The sequence below is a fragment of the Oncorhynchus mykiss genome, chromosome 15 (assembly GCF_057628025.1).
Source record: "Oncorhynchus mykiss isolate SJ-2025 chromosome 15, ASM5762802v1, whole genome shotgun sequence".
In the NCBI taxonomy this organism is placed as follows: domain Eukaryota; kingdom Metazoa; phylum Chordata; class Actinopteri; order Salmoniformes; family Salmonidae; genus Oncorhynchus; species Oncorhynchus mykiss.
This window is the reverse complement of record NC_143036.1, coordinates 43,165,639-43,188,052: the sequence shown is the minus strand read 5'-3', so window position 1 is coordinate 43,188,052 and position 22,414 is coordinate 43,165,639. Positions and strand designations below refer to the sequence as shown.

The 22,414-nt window shown below is 43.9% G+C and overlaps 1 protein-coding gene across 1 annotated transcript in view; it reads left to right on the top strand.

Annotated features, from left to right (window-relative positions):
- The window catches only part of col4a3 (collagen, type IV, alpha 3), a 129,605-nt gene that overhangs the window by 22,038 nt on the left and 85,153 nt on the right, over window positions 1–22,414 (top strand). The window contains exon 2 of the mRNA XM_021563185.3: window positions 9,885–9,941. Coding sequence (XP_021418860.1) covers window positions 9,885–9,941 — 57 coding nt within the window. The remainder of the gene's footprint in view (window positions 1–9,884; window positions 9,942–22,414) is intronic.

The following is a 22,414-nucleotide window of genomic DNA, read 5'->3' as shown; positions in this document are numbered from 1 at the left end:
GAGCTAGGCCCCTTAGTTCCAGTGAAGGGACACTTTAACGGTACAGCATACAATGACATTCTAGATGATTCTATTCCCTTTTCTGTTTTAGCATGACAATGCCCCCATGTAGAAAGCGAGGTACATACAGAAATGGTTTGTTGAGATCGGTGTGGAAGAACTCACCTGGCCTGCACAGAGCCCTGACCTCAACCCCATCGAACCCCTTTGGGATGAATTGAAAGGCCGACTGCGAGCCTTCCCAGAAGAGTGGAGGCTGTTATAGCAGCGAAGGCATATATTTCAGCTTGGATGATGGCCCACCACCTCAAGATCAACTTCAAGACGGAGCTGCTCTTCATCCGGGGAAGGCCTGCCCGCTCAAAAACCTCTCCATCACGGTTGACAACTCCAGTGTTGCCCTCCCTGGGTGCCATGAACCTTGGCGTGACACTGGACAACACCATGTTGTTCTCTGCCAACTTCAAAGCAGTGACTAGCTCCTGCACGTTCATGCTCTACAACAGCAGTAGAGTACGACCCTACCTTACACAGGAAGAGGCGCATGTCCTAATCCAGGCACTTGTCGTCTCCCGTCTGGACTACTGCAACTCGCTGTTGGCTGGGCTCCCTGCTTGTGGCATCAAACCCCTGTAACTTATCATGGTTTTCAACCTTCCCAAGTTCTCCCATGTCACCCAGCTTCTCCGCACACTCCACTGGCTTCCGGTCCAGGCTTGCATCCACTACAAGACTATGGAGCAGAGACTACGGAGCAGCAAGAGGTACTGCCCCTCCCTACCTTCAGGTTATGCTCAAAGCCTACACCCCAACCTGAACACTCTGTTCTGCCACCTCTCGTCTCTTGGGCCTCCCACCCCTGTAGAACCAGCTTCCCCCTGAAGCTAGGACAGCAGAGTCCCTGCCATCTTCCGAAAGCACCTGAAACCTACCTCTTCAAAGAATATATTAAATAATCAATCAGAATCTATGCTTCAAGATTGTTTTAATCATATGGACAGGGGAATGTTCCAGGTCGCCTCTGAGAATATTATAGACCTATACACAGACTTTGTGGCTGGGTTCATCAGGATGTGCATAGAGAATGTTGTTCCCACTGTGACGATTAGAACATATCCAAACCAAAAACCATGGATAGATTGGAGCATTAACGAAAAACTGAAAACGCGTACCATGGACGTGTACAAACAGACCAGCTACAACCCCGTAAGGCAATCAATGAGGCAACACGACAGTACAGTGACAAAGTGTTGTGTTGCAATTCAACGGCTCATACACAAGGTGTATGTGGCAGGGACTCCAGACAGTCACGGATTATAAATGGACAGCCAGCCACATTGCGGACACCAACTCCTCGCTCCCGGACAAGCGAAACACCTTTGCCCGCTTCGAGGAAAACTACATCAAGTCACCGACCCGGGCTCCTGACGCTCACGAGGTCTGTTTGCTCTAGTTCTCCATGGCCGACGTGTCATTTAAGTGTGTTAACCCTTGAAAGGCTGCCGGTCCAGATGGCATCCAAAGCTGCATCCTCAGAGCATGTGCAGAGCTGGCTGGAACGTTAACAGACATATTTAATCCCTTCATATGTCACTCTGTTGTCCCCACTTGATTCCACCATTGTTCTTGTACCCAATAAAGGGAAAGTAACTGAACTAACTTATCCGACACCCTAGACCGACTACAATTCGCATATCGCCCTAACAGATCCATGGACGACGCAATCGTCACTGACTGCACACTGCCCTATCCCAGCTGGACAAGATAAATACCTATGTAAGCTTTTAAGTACCAAGTTCTTTACTCACTGTTCCATCACATTGTTTACCCGCTCCAACGTCCGTCTCAAATTCCTTTCTTCCATCTATTACCATGCTAACGCTCTCCTTGATAGCTCTACTATGAACTTGCCTCTGCTAGCAATACACTGTGCTCACATAAGCCTAGACTGTACCATGGAAAATAAAAATGTTTGAACATGTAAAACCAACTTCTTCCAGACAGAATAGTTTGTGGGTTTTATAACCACGTCTTTATAACAGTTCAATAATGATGAGACTGGAGACAGGAATCAGTTCAACCATTTATCTAGAACGTGCTCGGTCAATGTGTGTTATAAGGAGGCAACTATTTATGCATTGCCTCCTATAAAGAATTGCCTCCTTATAACACACATAGTTTCAAATTAAATTAGATTGCCAGATTGTGAGGTTTACATTAGTTTCTGCACAGATATGTGCTCTTTTGTCATGGACCGGGCTATTCATTGATGTTAGTACTGTTTGCATGAACCTCTTTCGTCAGAAATTCTTAGGTGCGTCCAAAGTGTTTGATATGGTAGCACCTACATTTGATTTATATGTATTGAACAAGTTGAGTCTCCACAGCCAGTGGTGATTTGCAGTGGTGACAAATGGACAGACGGACAAAGTACAGACAGACAGAGCACTACTCCAGACAGACATCCAGACAGAGAGCTCAGGTCCTGGTCAGTCACACATCCCTACATCCCACAAGCCACAGCCACAACCCCTGTTGTTTTAGTCTTCCTATTCAGCTCTTTGTGCTGTTGCTTTGTTGTTTCAGAGTGCCCCCCTATTCAGACCAAAGCGCCCAGAGCTCCACCACTGTCCCTCCCCGGGGGCTTTCGATGGGCAGCTTGGATCCCGACCTGTTTGTCTTCTGCGTGGTTTCACACCCCGAGCAGAATGAGACAGAGCAACAGGCACGCCGATCCGCCAGGAAGTCACCCACCGGTGGGGGATGGTGGAGTGAGGCAGGGGAAAGCGGGTGGTCAGAGGGTGCTGTTCCCAGCACCGCAGACATCCTTGCATGGGGACACCCCTCAAACCCCTCCATTTCCCCCCTCGGCCAACCTCACCAACCCCTACACCCCCTACATTAGTCCTCAGGGATTATAATGGTATTGGTTTAAACCCCAGTCACACACACAAGAGAGGTACTCAGGAACTCTGGGACAAAACTGCTATGCGGCCTCTTCTCAGTTCACTCTTGTTTCTGCTCAGTGACACACAGTCGTTGGGTACTACTTAACCATGCATGAGGCCTAACACAGGTAGTGTAGCGGTTAGAGAAGGAGGGTTACTAGTTTGAATCTCAAATCTGACTAGAGAAATCTGTGGGGTAAGGGGCTGGCAGCATCCTAGACACCATCCCCTGCCGTTGTTTCCTTGAGCAAGGCACTTGACCCCCTACAATTGCTCCGGGGGTGCTGAACTGCGGCTGACCCATTGCTTTCAACCCCTCAGGGTGTTTGTGTGTGTGTGTGTGTGTCTTGTTGGGTTTGGCTTGTGAGCATAAAATACACATTTCCATTCTCTGCAAGTTATCCCAGCGGATGTAAAGGACATCACCCCGCTTGCTTAGCAAGTACCACTTCCTCTCGTTTTGGCACATACAGTACCTGGTTCGACCCCGGGACCTATGATTCACGAACACACTTTGACCGTCCTCCCTCAAGCATCTCTACCGGTCTCGCTACTCAAAAACTAGCAATTGAGTGGCGAAAATGTGTACACGTAATACTGAGTAGCAAGTTTCACATATCTCCATGTGCCACACAGGCATATCTGGGCAAACTGAAATGACTGCATCATTTCAACCTGTTTTTCCAGCTGGGAATCACCCTCAGGGAACAGAGTCAATCCCTTTACTGACCTGGGGTGGGTTTCCCGAAAGCCTTTTAGCGATTGTCGTCATCTCTATTTCTCTGGATGCCCCAGACCTATTCCACTAGCAGAACAGCAACAGATTCACAATCAAAAATAGTTTTTATAGTTGTCCCTCTCTCACAGCTGTGTGGCTGGTTTGTCAATAAAAAATAATGTCCTGAGTTTGCTACAAGGCTTCTGGGAAACTCACCCCTGCTCTACCCCTTAATTTGGAATTTGGAGGGGGGGGCTAGCCCCGACATTGACTCGAGCACTGGTCCAGCGACTGTCACTAGGTGTTGGATTAAGGTTGCTACAATAGCAACAGCACATTGTCACATTAGAATAGGCCAGTAGGCCTATCTTCCATCCTGCTCTCCCAGTAGGGAGGCAATCTACCCGCCTGGCTTCTTGGGGGAGGCAGTGAAGATAAAACAGTGGAAGAATATTTGCTGTTTTGAAACTCTAGAGTCAGGGAACCATGCGCTCACACACTACAGCTTGTCTAAGTGTGAATATGTGTAGCTGTTCTGTTTGATTAGCTCAGATCAGCATCAGTGGACAGATATAGGACTGCTCGATCACTCTCTCACACACACAGAGCCATATAAATTCAATGACGAGATTAAATATCTATGCATAGGGGCAGCCTACTGGACCAGGGGGCTACCTACTGCCACCATGAGTGGGACAGGTAATTCCCAGCTCAGGCATGCTCTGGGAAAACAGAGACAAAGCAAGGTGTTGTTGTGATATTTTCTATTCATCGAGGCTCACGACTTGGGCCTGGTTCAAGTATGCAAGCTTGTCACGATCGTCATGAAGGACGGACCAAGGCGCAGCGTGATTTGAATTACACTTATTTTATTAAAGTGAAACTAAGAAAAGTATAAACATACAACGAACATGAAGTCGTCATGCTCAACACACTGACACAAAACAATATCCCACACAATTCAGGTGGGAACAGGTACACCTTAAGTATGATCCCCAATTATAGACAATGATAATCAGCTGCCTCTAATTGGGAATCATACTCAAACACAAACATAGAAATATAATCGACTAGAACACCCCCTAGTCACGCCCTGACCTACAACACCATAGAGAACCTAGGGCTCTCTATGGTCAGGGCGTGACAAAGCTTGCTGCTCTGATGCCGGCCGATTTAAGCTTCACACTTCTAACGTTCCCTTGTCTCCCTTCCTCATCCCTCCACATAACTAATGAAGTCCCCCAGCAAGATCTTCCAAGCTAGACTAAAGCCAGGATGCACAAGAGTGAGGAACAGTGCATTACAATTATAATTAATCTAGCTAATAGTTCAGTGTCTCCTCTTTTAGATAGTCAGACATTTTGGGGGTTTTTCTGCCTTCCAATGCAACCATACTATTATCATTCATGTCTTATGACTTTTTCGACTTCTTCGAGTCATGAGACCTTAACACCCGCCCACTTAACCCGGAAGCCAGCTGCACCAATGTGTCGGAGGAAACATTGTCCAACTGACTACCAAAGTAATCAGTTAGCCTGCAGGCGCCCAGCCCGCCACAAGGAGTTGCTACAGCGCGATGAGGCCACCCCCCCCCCAATTGTGCGCAGGGCTGAGCCAGGACACGAGACAGGACGAGAGAGTGAGACATTATTGAGCCAGGGAGAAACAGGGTGAGAAAGGAAGTGAGAGACAGGGTGAGAGAGAGTGAGACAGTATAAAGACATTGACGGATTAGGGAGAGAAAGAGTTTTTGATAAACTCCCATATCTATTGGGTGAAATACCACAGTGTGAAATCACAGCAGCAAGATTTGCGACCTGTTGCCATAAGAAAAGGGCAATCAGTGAAGAACAAACACATGTATACACAACCAACATTTATGATTATTTATTTTCCCTTTTGTACTTTAACTATTTGCACATCATTACAACATATTGTTTACTGTACAATTTTTATTGTTTATTATCTATTTAACTTGCTTTGGCAATGTAAACATATGTTTCCCATGCCAATAAAGCCCTTAAATTGACATTGAGAAAGATAGAGATAGAGATATGGGGGAGGGGGGGGATCAATATTAGAATGAAATAGGTTCAGGTTCAAGTATTTTTTATTTAATTTAATTTAATCTTTATTTAACTAGCCAAGTCAGTTAAGAACACCATCTGCATTCTAAATGGCACCCTATTCCCTATATAGTGCATTACTTTCGACGTCAAAAGTAATGCACTATATAAAGAATAGGTTGTCATTTGTAATGAAACCATAGTGTTATTATGCAACTCCTCTAAACTGTGTTGTGTTACTGATATATAGACACATACTCATTGATCAAAATGTCTTAATATATTATTAGATTATCACAACTATGATGTGTGAGAGAAGAACAGAGCCAGTATGTGCTTGCTAAGGTCAGAGGTTGAGAGTGGACGAGAGGAGGGGGAGAGGTGAAGGAAGGGGTGAGAGAGGTTGACAAGTAAGATAGTAAGCACTGAGGTTGAGGAAGTTCACTGTTACAGAGGATATTGGCAGGCTTCTGGCAAGGTGGGTTATAAGGGGTGAGGTTAGGTGGGGAGAGATCTGGAGATGTGTATTCTGAAAATGACAGACCAGCCGTCACCAGCATGCTGGCTTGCCCATCTGTGAACACTGACATATAGCGTTTCTCCTTGTTTTGGAATCCTTTGCATTTTCTACAGGCTTTGATGTTCCGCCACCATGGGTTTGAAAAGTGTTTTCTGTTCTCCGGTATTCTTGGAGAATACAGTGTTTTCTAATCTTCTCCATCTCTTGAGAGCGCCACATGCCTACAGTATATTTGTACCCACTCTGGGTGGGTTGGAGTGGAAGGCTGCTGGCGTTGGCTCACTCAGGTTTGGATGAGGTGTGTGTGTGTGTGTGTGTGTGTGTGTGTGTGTGTGTGTGTGTGTGTGTGTGTGTGTGTGTGTGTGTGTGTGTGTGTGTGTGTGTGTGTGTGTGTGTGTGTGTGTGTGTGTGTGTGTGTGTGTGTGTGTGTGTGTGTGTGTGTGTGGGTGGGTGGGTGGGTGGGTGGGTGTGTGTGTGTGTGTGTGTGCGTGCGTGCGTGTAAGGGTTTATGTGTAAGGTTTTGTGGTCAGATTACTGAGCCTGTTAAAGCCTATAGGCAAAACACTGATTCACTATTGTGATTTATTAGACAAAAGGGAAATATTGGAAAAGGTGGTCAGGAAATGTGTTTACAGTGATTCCACATTATTCTTCTCTTAACACTACTGAGTGGTGGTGTTAAAATCTGCTTCCTAAATGGCACCCTATTCCCTATATGGTGCATTACTTTCAACCAGGGCCCATAGGGGCAATATAAAGAATAGGTTGCCATTTTCGATGAAACCGTAGTGAAATGCAACTTCTGTGTTTCGTTACTGATAAATAGACATATACTCATTAACTTTTCAAAATGTCTTAATATATTATTAGATTATGAAAGATATGATATGATTAGTGTCCATGACCGCTCAGTCCTTTTTTACTGTTTTCCCTGGTAACTAGTGTTAATCTTTGTGAGAGAACAGAGTAATTTAGGTCTTCATGCTGTCTTTGTCTCTATCCCTGTGTCCATCCTTAATCTCTTTTTCTCTCTCTCTCCCTCTCCTCTTCTTTTTCGACTTTGTTCTTCATTCTTTCACTCCAGATTCCTCTTCTCTTCCTGTCACCTCATGTTGCCTCCATCTCCACTCTCTTTCCTCCTCTCTTTCCCCTCTCCTCCTCCTCTCTCTCTCTCTCTCTCTCTCCTGCATGCCCCAGGTGTGTGCAGGTCTCTGTCTGATGATGTGTTATCAGGGGACTGTGGAGCCATAGCCTTCACACAGGGCCCGCGATTTTGCCAGGGCGATAACATCATTCAAATTCACACACAGTCTGATGCACACACACGCACACAGTGCTCCACACACCTCCCCACTTGCACTGTTTTTTGACACCTACATTGCTATCATGATCATATTATTTACATGGTTAGTATAGAAATGTAAAACCACTATACAATTTATTATTTTGTTGATCTTTTTTCTTTTTTTTCCCCAAGTGTTTATGTCTGGATGTGTTTGTGTGTGTTTATGTATGTGTGTGTGTCTGTGTATGCGTTCGTGTGTGCGTGCTCATGTGCTGGAGAAAGAGACTTTGTGTGTGTTTGTCTCCAACAGATAGGACCTTGTCTATCTCGTTGTCTCCCTCCCACAGTAACGGACTTAACATTAAGCAGAAGAGGCAATTGCCTCAGGCCTCACATCATCAAGAGGCTTCGTGATAATAATGCTAGTAATATTTTTTGTTGTTGTTGCTTGAGGTCCCCCCCCCCATTCTCCGCTTGAGGAGCAGCAAAATCTGCAGGTAGCTTCAAAGATGCAAAGGAAATGGGGAGGGAAGGAGGTTTTGCCTTTCCACTGTGCCCAGGTTAATGAGGCCCCATCTATTAAAATAACAATAATTTATTTACATACATATGCATATCCGGTGTTTCATATCAATATTAATATAATCCAAGATTTTCTCATAATAGTTTAAACAAGTCATTAATCACTCACAGACTGGTTCATAATATTAATCACAGACTGGTTCATAATAATGGACTTTTTCACGCATACAGTTTTCATGTGCATTGTTTCACACAATATGATTGCAAACAGCACTTTTATTTAAATTAAGCTTCAGCAATTAAGAGCGGGACAGAGAAAAGAAAATGAAATAACAAATATTAAATGTTAACAGAAAATATACCTAAGTTAACTCATTTCTTTAGTAAAAAAGACAGGCGCTGCTGATAATACTGCCATTGTCGACGAGGCAGATGCAGAGGACATGTACAGTATGTGTTGCCCATGTATCTGATGCTGTCTTGCCCAAAAAAGTATGGCATGTCATACTGTTTTTGTCCAGACTGCATCAGATACATGGGCTACATATAGTAAGACAGAGGGGAGCTGTTTTGCTTGCGCAGATGCTTTATTCGGTGAGATAGTTTCAGCCACTTGCAAATTATTTTGGATGAACATACAAAGGTAACATACTTTTTGAAGTGATTTGATTGACAATCAGATGAAAACATGTTGTTGTGTTCTTGCCATATTAAAAGGTAACACATTTTTACTGTTAAATTACATGACTTTTTAAATGCAAAAAATGACATAAAAAAATTGTGCAAGAGTACAGGGGAGGGAGGGGGGGCTCAGACTGCCCTCTGCCTGGAGCATCCAAATGACTAAATACGCCCATGCTCCCTCCACCCCTGCTCCATTTGTGTTGCATTCCGTCGGAAACCCAAACAATCCTTGTGGACAGAGTGTCTATCTCACTGCATCTCCCCAGATAACTCTGTCTCTCTTCCGGCACAGACAATCTCATTCATTAGGAACACGCAACAGTCAGTCAACAAAAGGAGATTCTGTTACCTTGGGAAACAAGGAAAAATAAGGCAAATCAAACCAGCAGCTCTAACTCGATACAAGATTATCATGCATTCTTGTTGTGTCTGACCTACTTCAGGAAGGTACTCACCTGAGATAAGAAGGTCTGAGATATGACATGTTTCAGGTCAACATAGCATCCTGAGCATGACAGAACTGAACCACTGGGGTTTGTGGGTGGGTTTGTGGGTATGCCTTTTTGTGAGAGGATTATTGACTCAACGTGAGTGTTCAAGATGCTATATTTAGGATTATTTCACAATATAGGATAATTATAGCAAATTGACTGGTTAAATGCCTCTCTAGGCATTGTGAAGATTGGTTGTTCTTTACAGAGCTACGGGTAATCAGCTCAAAAACACACGCAATGACTTGCACTCCCAGCCCTAGTAGTGGAAGACAAACAGAATATAATACAGAATGCAAATGTATTTGCCGAGGTACCATAGAATGTCGTGTTTAGCGAGGAATCCTTTGAATTTCTGTCTACTAAATAGTGCTGTTGGTGATAATTGTTAGAGGATGTGTTAGAGGATTTTCTCAAATACAGAGTAAACATAGACCAGTCATCAGTGTAACAACACACTTCCAAACACTTTAAATGCTTAAGCACTTTTTTCTCCACTAGGAAACATAAATTGACCAAGGTTCTATCAATGTCACCTGAATGTTACGTCAGGGTTTTACCTGGAGTGTTGCCATTCCATGTTATACTGTATTCAGGCCAACTTAGTGAGTTGGGTGTGTGAAACTGACTGCTGTCCTGTTTGTCCCCAGGTGTGTAGCTGCACCGGAAAGTCCAGGTGTCACTGTGATGGAGTAAAAGGCAGTAAAGTAAGTGGCTTAACACTATAACCCTCTATATTATACTTTATTTCGGGTTTGTATGTCCAACAGCTACTCCTTCATCACCCTGTTTTCCCTGAGTACACAGTCCATGTTTGAATAAAAGGTTTTTTACCTTGGCTGTGAGTGGCTTGTTCTCTCCGTGGAGTGTGAGAATTTCACTCTGACTAAACTCTAGGCTCCCCCTCAGCCTCAGAGTGCACAGACTTGGAGCTCGAAATGATCAATCATCGCGAAATGTTATCACTACCAACAAAAGGAGCTGATCGAAAGAAGGGGAAAGTAACTCAAAGGGACAATATTCTGTCTTAATTATCAATTTCCCCAGGAGATAAAAGGATGTTGCAAAAGACTGTATCCTGTACAGAAGAGTTACAAAAGACTGTATCCATGTAACCGAGGGAGAGGGATAACCGTGCCTTTCTCATTTATCAATCTGACTCCATTATTATGTGAATAAATGCAATAGGCCATGTGCGTCTCTGGAGGATCTAGCAAGATAGTGAATCATTGCATCACCGACTAATTTTTACTATAATGAATATGTGCCTATCTTGCAACATTATGCAATTATTAAGAGGCTAGATACAAATAGCTAATCCTGGCAACCAATGTTCTAGCATTAATTTATTGAGGCAAGCAGCTCAGGGATGTCAAGTTGGTAGCCAAGCATGTTCATGTCATTGTTCATGTTTGTTCACTCAATTTGTCTAAACCTTTCTTATTATTCAATATGTTTGTTGTTTGTTTGTCTTTGTCTACAGTACATCTATGTTTACAACAAGCAATGGGAAGATATCAGATATTGGGGAATAACATCTTGTTAGGGGTACATTTGTACTGTAGTGAAGCTGTCTATAGTAATGCAATTTCTCTCTATACAGTTGAAGTCTGAAGTTTCCCAGTGAATCAGAAGTTTACATACACTCAATTAGTATTTGGTAGCATTGCCTTCAAATTGCTTAACTTGGGTCAAACGTTTTGGGTAGCCTTCCACAAGCTTCCCACAATAAGTTGGGTGAATTTTGGCCCATTCCTCCTGACAGAGCTGGTGTAACTGAGTCAGGTTTGTATGCCTCCTTGCTCGAGACACGCTTTTTCAGTTCTGCCCACATATTTTCTAAAGGATTGAGGTCAGGGCTTTGTGATGGCCACTCCAATACCTTGATTTTTTTGTCCTTAAGCCATTTTGCCACAACTTTGGAAGTATGCTTCATTGTCATTGTCCATTTTGAAGACCCATTTGCGACCAAGCTTTAACTTCCTGACTGATGTCTTCAGATGTTGCTTCAATTTATCCACATCGTTTTCCTGCCTCAAGATGTCATATATTTTGTGAAGTGCACCAGTCCCTGTGCAGCAAAGCACCCCCACAACATGATGCTGCCACCCCCGTGTTTCACGGTTGGGATGGCGTCTTCGGCCTGCAAGCCTCCCCCTTTTTCCTCCAAACATAACCATGGTCATTATGGCCAAACACTTATATTTGTCTTTCATCAGACCCGAGGACATCTCTCCAAACAGTACGATCTTTGTCCCCATATGCAGGTGCAAACTGTAGTCTGGCTTTTTTATGGCGGTTTTGGAGCAGTGGCTTCTTCCTTGCTGAGCAGCCTTTCAGGTTATGTCAAAATAGGACTCGTTTTACTGTGGATATAGATACTTTTGTACGTTTCCTTCAGCATCTTCACAAGGTCCTTTGCTGTTGTTCTGGGATTGATTTGCACTTTTCCCACCAAAGTATGTTCATCTCTAAGAGACAGAACCCGTCTCCTTCCTGAGCGGTATGATGGCTGCGTTGTCCCATGGTGTTTATACTTGCGTACTATTGTTTGTACAGATGAACGTGGTACTTTCAGGCATTTGGAAAGGATGAACCAGACTTGTGGAGGTCTACAATTGTATTTCTGAGGTCTTGGCTGATTTCTTTAGATTTTCCCCCCAATGTCAAGCAAAGAGGCACTGAGTTTGAAGGTAGGCCTAGAAATACACTGCTCAAAAAAATAAAGGGAACACTTAAACAACACAATGTAACTCCAAGTCAATCGTTCCTAGGAAACTATGCAGTTTTTTGTTTTTTTACGTGTTATTTCTTACATTAGTACCCCAGGTCATCTTAGGTTTCATTACATACAGTCGAGAAGAACTACTGAATATAAGATCAGCGTCAACTCACCATCAGTACGACCAAGAATATGTTTTTCGCGACGCGGATCCTGTGTTCTGCCTTACAAACAGGACAACGGAGTGGATTCCATGCAGCGACCCAAAAAAACGACTCCGAAAGAGAGGGAAACGAGGCGGTCTTCTGGTCAGACTCCGGAGACGGGCACACCGTGCACCACTCCCTAGCATTCTTCTTGAATGTCCAGTCTCTTGACAACAAGGTTGATGAAATCCGAGCAAGGGTAGCATTCCAGAGGGACATCAGAGACTGTAACGTCCTTTGCTTCACTGAAACATGGCTCACTGGAGAGACTCTATCCGAAGCGGTGCAGCCAACGGGTTTCTCCACGCATCGCGCTGACAGAAACAAACATCTTTCTGGTAAGAAGAGGGGCGGGGGCGTATGCCTCATGGCCAACGTGACATGGTGTGATGAAAGAAACATACAGGAACTCAAATCCTTCTGTTCACCTGATTTAGAATTCCTCACAATCAAATGTAGACCGCATTATCTACCAAGAGAATTCTCTTCGATTATAATCACAGCCGTATATATCCCCCCCCCCCAAGCAGACACATCGATGGCTCTGAACAAACTTTATTTAACTCTCTGCAAACTGGAAACGATTTATCCGGAGGCTGCATTCATTGTAGCTGGGGATTTTAACAAGGCTAATCTGAAAACAAGACTCCCTAAATTTTATCAGCATATCGATTGCGCAACCAGGGGTGGAAAGACCTTGGATCATTGTTACTCTAACTTCCGCGACGCATATAAGGCCCTGCCCCGCCCCCCTTTCGGAAAAGCTGACCACGACTCCATTTTGTTGATCCCTGCCTACAGACAGAAACTAAAACAAGAGGCTCCCACGCTGAGGTCTGTCCAACGCTGGTCCGACCAAGCTGACTCCACACTCCAAGACTGCTTCCATCACGTGGACTGGGAGATGTTTCGTATTGCGTCAGATAACAACATTGACGAATACGCTGATTCGGTGTGCGAGTTCATTAGAACGTGCGTTGAAGATGTCGTTCCCATAGCAACGATTAAAACATTCCCTAACCAGAAACCGTGGATTGATGGCAGCATTCGTGTGAAACTGAAAGCGCGAACCACTGCTTTTAATCAGAGCAAGGTGTCTGGTAACATGACCGAGTACAAACAGTGCAGCTATTCCCTCCGCAAGGCTATCAAACAAGCTAAGCGCCAGTACAGAGACAAAGTAGAATCTCAATTCAACGGCTCAGACACAAGAGGCATGTGGCAGGGTCTACAGTCAATCACGGACTACAGGAAGAAATCCAGCCCAGTCACGGACCAGGATGTCTTGCCCCCTTTTTTGCCCGCTTTGAGGACAATACAGTGCCACTGACACAGCCTGCAACGAAAACATGCGGTCTCTCCTTCACTGCAGCCGAGGTGAGTAAGACATTTAAACGTGTTAACCCTCGCAAGGCTGCAGGCCCAGACGGCATCCCCAGCCGCGCCCTCAGAGCATGCGCAGACCAGCTGGCCGGTGTGTTTACGGACATATTCAATCAATCCCTATACCAGTCTGCTGTTCCCACATGCTTCAAGAGGGCCACCATTGTTCCTGTTCCCAAGAAAGCTAAGGTAACTGAGCTAAACGACTACCGCCCCATAGCACTCACTTCCGTCATCATGAAGTGCTTTGAGAGACTAGTCAAGGACCATATCACCTCCACCCTACCTGACACCCTAGACCCACTCCAATTTGCTTACCGCCCAAATAGGTCCACAGACGATGCAATCTCAACCACACTGCACACTGCCCTAACCCATCTGGACAAGAGGAATACCTATGTGAGAATGCTGTTCATCGACTACAGCTCGGCATTCAACACCATAGTACCCTCCAAGCTCGTCATCAAGTTCGAGACCCTGGGTCTCGACCCCGCCCTGTGCAACTGGGTACTGGACTTCCTGACGGGCCGCCCCCAGGTGGTGAGGGTAGGCAACAACATCTCCTCCCCGCTGATCCTCAACACTGGGGCCCCACAAGGGTGCGTTTTGAGCCCTCTCCTGTACTCCCTGTTCACCCACGACTGCGTGGCCACGCACGCCTCCAACTCAATCATCAAGTTTGCGGACGACACAACAGTGGTAGGCTTGATTACCAACAACGACGAGACGGCCTACAGGGAGGAGGTGAGGGCCCTCGGAGTGTGGTGTCAGGAAAATAACCTCACACTCAACGTCAACAAAACTAAGGAGATGATTGTGGACTTCAGGAAACAGCAGAGGGAACACCCCCCTATCCACATCGATGGAACAGTAGTGGAGAGGGTAGCAAGTTTTAAGTTCCTCGGCATACACATCACAGACAAACTGAATTGGTCCACTCACACAGACAGCATCGTGAAGAAGGCGCAGCAGCGCCTCTTCAACCTCAGGAGGCTGAAGAAATTCGGCTTGTCACCAAAAGCACTCACAAACTTCTACAGATGCATAATCGAGAGCATCCTGGCGGGCTGTATCACCGCCTGGTATGACAACTGCACCGCCCTCAACCGTAAGGCTCTCCAGAGGGTAGTGAGGTCTGCACAACACATCACCGGGGGCAAACTACCTGCCCTCCAGGACACCTACACCACCCGATGTCACAGGAAGGCCATAAAGATCATCAAGGACATCAACCACCCGAGCCACTGCCTGTTCACCCCGCTATCATCCAGAAGGCGAGGTCAGTACAGGTGCATCAAAGCTGGGACCGAGAGACTGAAAAACAGCTTCTATCTCAAGGCCATCAGACTGTTAAACAGCCACCACTAACACTGAGTGGCTGCTGCCAACACACTGACACTGACTCAACTCCAGCCACTTTAATAATGGGAATTGATGGGAAATGATGTAAATATATCACTAGCCACTTTAAACAATGCTACCTTATATAATGTTACTTACCCTACATTATTCATCTCATATGCATACGTATATACTGTACTCTATATCATCGACTGTATCCTTATGTAATACATGTATCACTAGCCACTTTAAACTATGCCACTTTGTTTACATACTCATCTCATTTGTACATACTGTACTCGATACCATCTACTGTATCTTGCCTATGCTGCTCTGTACCATCACTCATTCATATATCCTTATGTACATATTCTTTATCCCCTTACACTGTGTACAAGACAGTAGTTTTGGAATTGTTAGTTAGATTACTTGTTATTACTGCATTGTCGAAACTAGAAGCACAAGCATTTCGCTACACTCGCATTAACTGCTAACCATGTGTATGTGACAAATAAAATTTGATTTGATTTGATTTGACTGCTCTGACCGCATTTATCTTTCTGTTTTGGCTGCATATAGGCAGCTTATAGCAGGCCCATGAAACAGATAGGGACTTCTCTTTAGTGTATGGGTCATTCAGATTGTTGTCTAGGGTATAGGGTTGAGGACCGCTTCATGATAGGACAATAAATAAATACATTAGATGTATAATTTATTTTAAAATGTAGTTCCATCATGATAGGACAACAAATAAATTAGATGTATAATTTATTTTTAAATGTATATCCCTCATCTGCACAAACTGTAAAGCTTTCTCTCATAACCTCTGCTCACAGACAAACGTTGGTTCGGATATATGCAACCATTTCCTTTCTCACTCACTTAACATCACACTTTTCCAAACACCAAAAACACACACCACATCCTCCATCACAATACATTCACACATACCCACATTATGTTTGCTGTGTTTCTATCCCCACCATGTTGATTGAGTACTTTTGTGTTCCAATTAGTTATATTTGAAGATGTGTTATTTTGCTATTTATCCTTTCTGCTAATGCCGTCTAATCCATTTATAAAATACTATAAATGGACATTTGTACAACATTCCCTTGAAAGGTACAGTGTAGTTGTACTTTATTTATTTAACAATTATTTTATTTGATTGCTTTCCTATCTATTTATTTTATTATTTCAATCCCTACCATGGCTAGCATAATGGGTGTTCCATTATTTGGCGACTCTGAGAACTTTGTAATTTTTAGAATAGCCATGGAATAGTCTTTGTGTCTCGGAACATTTGGTTGGTTGTCAATATACAGTTTATCAACTACGAGAGCTACACGCTTCCCTTTTAATCTATTCTCCTGAAGATTGGATACAGAACTTTGCACCGTTCTGCAATCTCCCTCTGGAACTGCTCTGACTGTTCGTTTAGCTGTTTTTTTTTTTTTGCCATTATCATAGCTCTTTCGTCACTTGTTTCAAGGCTCGCCTTCAACTCCTTTATATCCTTACTGACTAATTAAAGTATGCCCAGTTTGTGACTTATTGAATTTTACAGATCACTTTCCACACTTACCAGTACCAGTGGTAAAAAGTATAAATTGTTTGTATCCGTGGAGGAGTTACGTTATAATTCGGAGATTGATTCTCAATGTTTACTCTCCATTATGTTTTAGTGTTGCTTGTTTTCGTAATATTTTTTGATACATTTCTCTAGCCTTATGATTTGTTTTGTGTTATTATTCAGATTGAATGTTATTACCAAAGGGTATATGAAGTGCTAATAAACAAAATAAAAAGCAAAAAAGAAACATCCTCTCACTGTCAACTGTATGAACATAACAAGATTCAACAACTGAGATATAAACTGAACAAGTTCCACAGACATGTGACTAACAGAAACGGAATAATGTGTCCCTGAACAAAGGGGGGGGGGTCAAAATCAAAAGTAACAGTCAGTTTCCGGTGTGGCCACCAGCTGCATTAAATACTGCAGTGCATCTCCTCCTCGTGGACTGCACCAGATTTGCCAGTTCTTGCTGTGAGATGTTACCCCACTCTTCCACCAAGGCACCTGCAAGTTTCCGGGCATTTCTGGGGGGAATGGCCATAGCCCTCACCCTCCGATCCATCAGGTTCCAGACGTGCTCAATGGGATTAAGATCTGGGCTCTTCGCTGGCCAAAATAAGACCGCTTGTGTTTCGTCAATCTTTCCTCAGTTAACGCTACGACAAATGTAGCCTACATTTTTCCGGTTTGGATGATTGTGTTATGCTATAGATACTTCTGTGAATATCTGAACATTGCATCCAAAAATAAACTGCTCACATTCTGGACATAACTTTGTAAGGACTGTGTTTCTGTAAATAGTTTCTGAAAAAAGTGTGGCCAGCTCATTGTTGCATCATTCGAAACTGTCCGTTCTAAATAAGCGTTCTAAATAAGCGGGTGTGGCCGTACGCTTCAGGGACCACTCTAGAACGATCACACCCATGTGATGGTACGTTTGAAAGGGTTAACATTCTCAGTTGATTTGTAGGTTTACACTTCTGAGACTTATGGCCTGATTTATAATCACACTATACACACTCTTATTCCCCCTCTTGTTGCACAACTGATAATTACATTTCAGCTGCAGCTTTTGACTTTCTCCCTTTCCTCCTTCGGGTTCCAAAGAGTGATATCACAAGACTTGAAAACCAAAAGAAAACACAAAACATAACAAGTATTAATAATGCGTTAAGCTATGCATAATTATATATGGCAAATCAGCACTGTATACATGTTTCAACATCAACGCATTCAGAAGGTGATATCCCAGCAATACTAAAAAGCAACCACTAACACTGGCCATGATGCATACTTCAAGATACCCGTCATTTGCGCCGTAATCCAGTTCCATGCTATTACTATAGCATCCTTCACCGCTACTACCGCTGCTTCAGTTGCTGTCCCTACCTCGACTGCCTTGATGAATAACTATTGCATTGAATCTGTCTCCTGCTCCTGATCTCCTATTGCCTTTGTGGTTCACCGATAGATCTAGGACTGAATCTTTCAGATACTCCCTACCTGTCTCCCAACTCCTACCTGTTTTTTTAGCCACGAACATCTCCAATAATATCCTATGTTCTGCGACAGTGACAGTGAGTATCTGTGGATAATACTTCCCTGTGCTCAGGTTAGGTACACATCTCTCATCCCATGGCCGATCTACACCCCACCCCTTTGTGGACACCCTCGTTACAGTGTAAACTTTGGGTCCCAACGGTTGATAAGCAGAAATCTTCTGACACTTTCCTTTTACCGTCACTTGGTCCCACACTTCTGGGAGACATGTCAAGTATTTGCTTCCGGTTAGGAATGGGGGAGTGATTAGTGGCTTTGGAAGAGTATCCAACTGTACAAAATTAGCCACATCTTAATCATACTCCGCAACTGGATCCTGGACTTCCTGACGGGCCGCCCCCAGGTGGTAAGGGTAGGTAACAACTCATCTGCCACGCTGATCCTCAACACCCTCAAGGGTGCTTGCTCAATCACCTCCTGTACTCCCTGTTCACACATGACTGCACGGCCAGCCACAACTCCAACAGCATCATTAAGTTTGCTGATGACACAACAGTGGTAGGCCTGATCACTGACAACGATGAGACAGCCTATAGGGAAGAGGTCAGAGACCTGGCAGTGTGGTGCCAGGACAACAACCTCTCCCTCGATATGAGCAAGACAAAGGAGCTGATCTTGGACTACAGGAAAAGGAGGGCCGAACTCGCCCCTATTCCCATCGACAAGGCTGTAGTGAAGCGGGTCGAGAGTTTCAAGCTCCTTTGTGTCCACATTACCAACAAACTATCATGGTCCAAACACACCAAGACAGTCATGAAGAGGGCACAACAAAGCCTATTCCCCATCAGGAAAATGAAAAGATTTGGCATGGGTCCTCAGATCCTCAAAGAGTTCTACAGCTGCACCATCAAGAGCATCCTGACTGATTGCATCATTACCTGGATGATACTGTTGATCTGAGCCATGACCAGCCTTTTAAAGCACTTTATGGCTACCGATGTGAGTGTTGGTAGTAATTTAGGCTGGTTACCTTCACTTTCTTAGGCACAGAAAAACAGTCGTGTAGCATCCACGTCATCTGATCACTTCCGCATTGAGCGAGTCACTGGTACTTCCTGCTTTAGTTTTTGCTTGTAAGCAGGCATCAGGAGGATAGAATTGTGGTCAGATTTGGAAAATGGAGGGCGAGGGAGAGCTTTGTATGTGTCTCTGTGTGGGGAGTGAAGGTGGTCTAGAGTTTTTTTCCCCTTTGGTTGCACATGTGACATGCTGGTGGAAATGAGGTCAAACGGATTTAAGTTTGCCTGCATTAAAGTCCACGGCCCACTAGGAGCACCGCTTCTGGGTGAGCATTTTCTTGTTTGCTTATGGCCTTATACAGCTTGTTGAGTGTAGCATTGGTTTGTGGTGGTAAGCAGACGGCTCTGAAAAATATAGATGAAAACTCTCTTGGTAGATAGTGTGGTCTACAGCTTATCATGAGGTACTCTACTTCAGGCGAGCAATACCTCGAGACTTCCTTAATATTAGAAATCGTGCCCCAGCTGTTATTGACAAATAGACACACCATCACCCCTTGTCTTACCAGATGTAGCTGTTCTGTCCTGCCAGTGCACGGAAAACCCAGCTACCTGTATATTATCTGTGTCGTCATTCAGCCACGACTCGGTGAAACACAAGGTATTACAGTTTTTTGCCGTAGTAGCCTATTCTCTATGAGTAGGGCAGAGCGTAAAGTAGAGCATAAACAAATGCGCAGAACATGATCCTCACAGGACCCTAGTGTCCAGTCTGGAGCGTGAAGTCAAGAGCTCTCCTGGTCAGCTACTGCATAGCAACCTAGTGGTGCCAAAAGCCCTGGACTGCTCTAGAAATCCTATGTAAAATGTGATCACAAGAACGGGCCAATTTTTGGGGGGTTCTGACGTTTCGGCCTCTAAAATGTGTTTATTGTGATCAAGTTCAATTCCCAGGGTAATTTTTAAACAAAAGTTTGATACATACAGTATCAAGATATGAAATTAATTTGTGATCCATTCTGACGACTACATTTTTTGTCACAGAGGACCACGTCCTGACACAGACCAATCACACACAGGCAAAGACACATACATCCAAACCAATGATGCACACATTCTACACACACGTACACATAGATTTTGTATTGTAGATATGTTGTATTAGGGAAGTGGCCTTAGGGCAAACACTTAATGTGTTGTGAAAAATGTTATGAAATGCAATACCATGTCAGATTTCTTATTGTATATAACTGCCTTAATGTTGCTGGACCCAAGGAAGAGTAGCTGCTGCCCTGGCATCCTTAATAAATACAAATACAAAAAAAATCACCGGCCAGCAGGCTACGAGGAGATTCTCATGCACGCTCTTTGCCGGTTGACTCGCTCAGAAAGGATTACAACTTCTACATCGACCATGATCCTTTGCTAGTTACAGTCACTTTCACCATGATCCTTAGCGATTTTTTGGTGCCATTCAGCAATATGGCACATTTCAAATTCAAATAAGTCCAGGCTTCATGCGCCATTGAGAGTTTTCAATAGGTATACATGGATGAATTCAGTGCTACAACTATCTACTAGTTTAAATGTCTATGGATCCGCACACGCAGAGAATCTTCAGGACAAGAACAGTCACTCCATATTCATAAAGCTTCTTGGAGTAGAAGTGCTGATTTAGGATCAGGTCCCCCTGTCCATGTTATTGTCAAGACCCGGTTACGAACTCGGGTCTCCGTTGTGAGAAACAGTCACTTAGCAAACTGAGCCACTAATAGTCACCAGAACCCAGAAGATGAGGCAGACACAGCAGTACTTGAGACTGTGTTTTAATAAAGTAAAAAGGAAAGTTCTTCAGGCAAAAATATAAATCCACAACGTCAAAAGTAATTCCAAGAGAAAAAGGTCATCCTCAAAGTCAAAAGGTAAATCCACAAGGTCGTAGGTACAGCAGAAAAAAAGGCTCAAAAGATAATCAAAAATAAATAAACGAGAACAAAAACAGATTACCACAAGAGAGTCCAACTGGAGCAACAAATGTTCACAGCATCGCTGGGGCTGGGTGCTAACATTCAAACACAGAGCAAAGAACTGAGGAAAACTAAGGGTTTAAATACGTTCAAGGGAAACGAGGCACAGGTGCAAATAATAACTGGAAACAAGGGAAAACAAAAGGGTCAAAAAGCACAATGGGGGCATCTAGTGGCCAAAACTGGAACAATCCTGGTCAAATCCTGACAGTTATCTTATTAATTATGATCTTAAAGGCAAAACTGATACAGAGTGGCAGGTTACCTAGAAGTAGGCCAGCAACCAGAGGGTTGCCAGTTTGAATCCCAGTTCAGACGGTAAAATCTGGGTCACTGACATCGTTCTAGTTACCATCCCCTGCTATTGTGCCCTTGAGCAAGGCACCCAATATTTGCTCCAGGGGCGCTCCTTTGCGGTCGACCCATTACTTCCAGCCCCTCAGGGGTATGTGTGTCTTCTTGGGTTGGGTTGTGAGTATATAGCCACATTTCCATTCTCTGCAAGAAAACACCCAATCTAATTTAATTCTAGATCTTCTTTGTGAATACGGAACCTGATCTCACTTGAGGATTTGGCCCGGTGACTGTAGGTTGCAAACTGTGATATGACTGCCCCCAGCTGCAAGGTCATGTCTACACTTGACACTTACATGCAACTTATGCTATCAGAATACGAAGATCGCATTGAAAAGACGGTTCTAGACGCACAAAAGTTGCTTTGTGGTCTGATTATGTTCAGATCTGGCTGAGCACTTCAGGAGGTGGGCGGGGATGCATTCTTTGCAGATTTCTCCTCAGTCTGGACTCAATCAAGCTACCAAAAGCGCATACAGTGGACGACATCATCAGCAATTCCCCCACAAGTCTCCAAAAAACGTGTGTTTTTTCGGACCGAGAGGCAGCTTTTCATTAAAACGTTGGAGGAAATATCGTTATCATATAAGTCATCCATTAATTATTATTACCTTATATCAGTCTCATTCTGAATGTCGTTGACTTTAAATCTGCACGAACCCTAGTCTGCATGATGATTCAGCGATACACAAATTGACTTAGTTATTTATTTACTAACTAACGAAATAAACACACAGAATTACATAAAAACAACCACAGGATAGATTATACATCGATTACTAACATAATGCATTGAAAAGTCCCTAGTGGACTAACGCGATATGACGGCTTGGTACATAATGAAAAAAGAGGGGCATGTAAGGAGGGGTAGAGACAGAGAGAGTCAACTTATCGTACATACAGTTGGAAAACTATACTCATGGGAATGTGAATACTTTGCACATGAATGACCGCTCATTTGAAAATAATTGCAATGTATATGTATTTACTCTTGAATGTATTTGTCTTCTCTCTCTGTTGAAATTGCCTGGTCCATCTATGGAAAATCA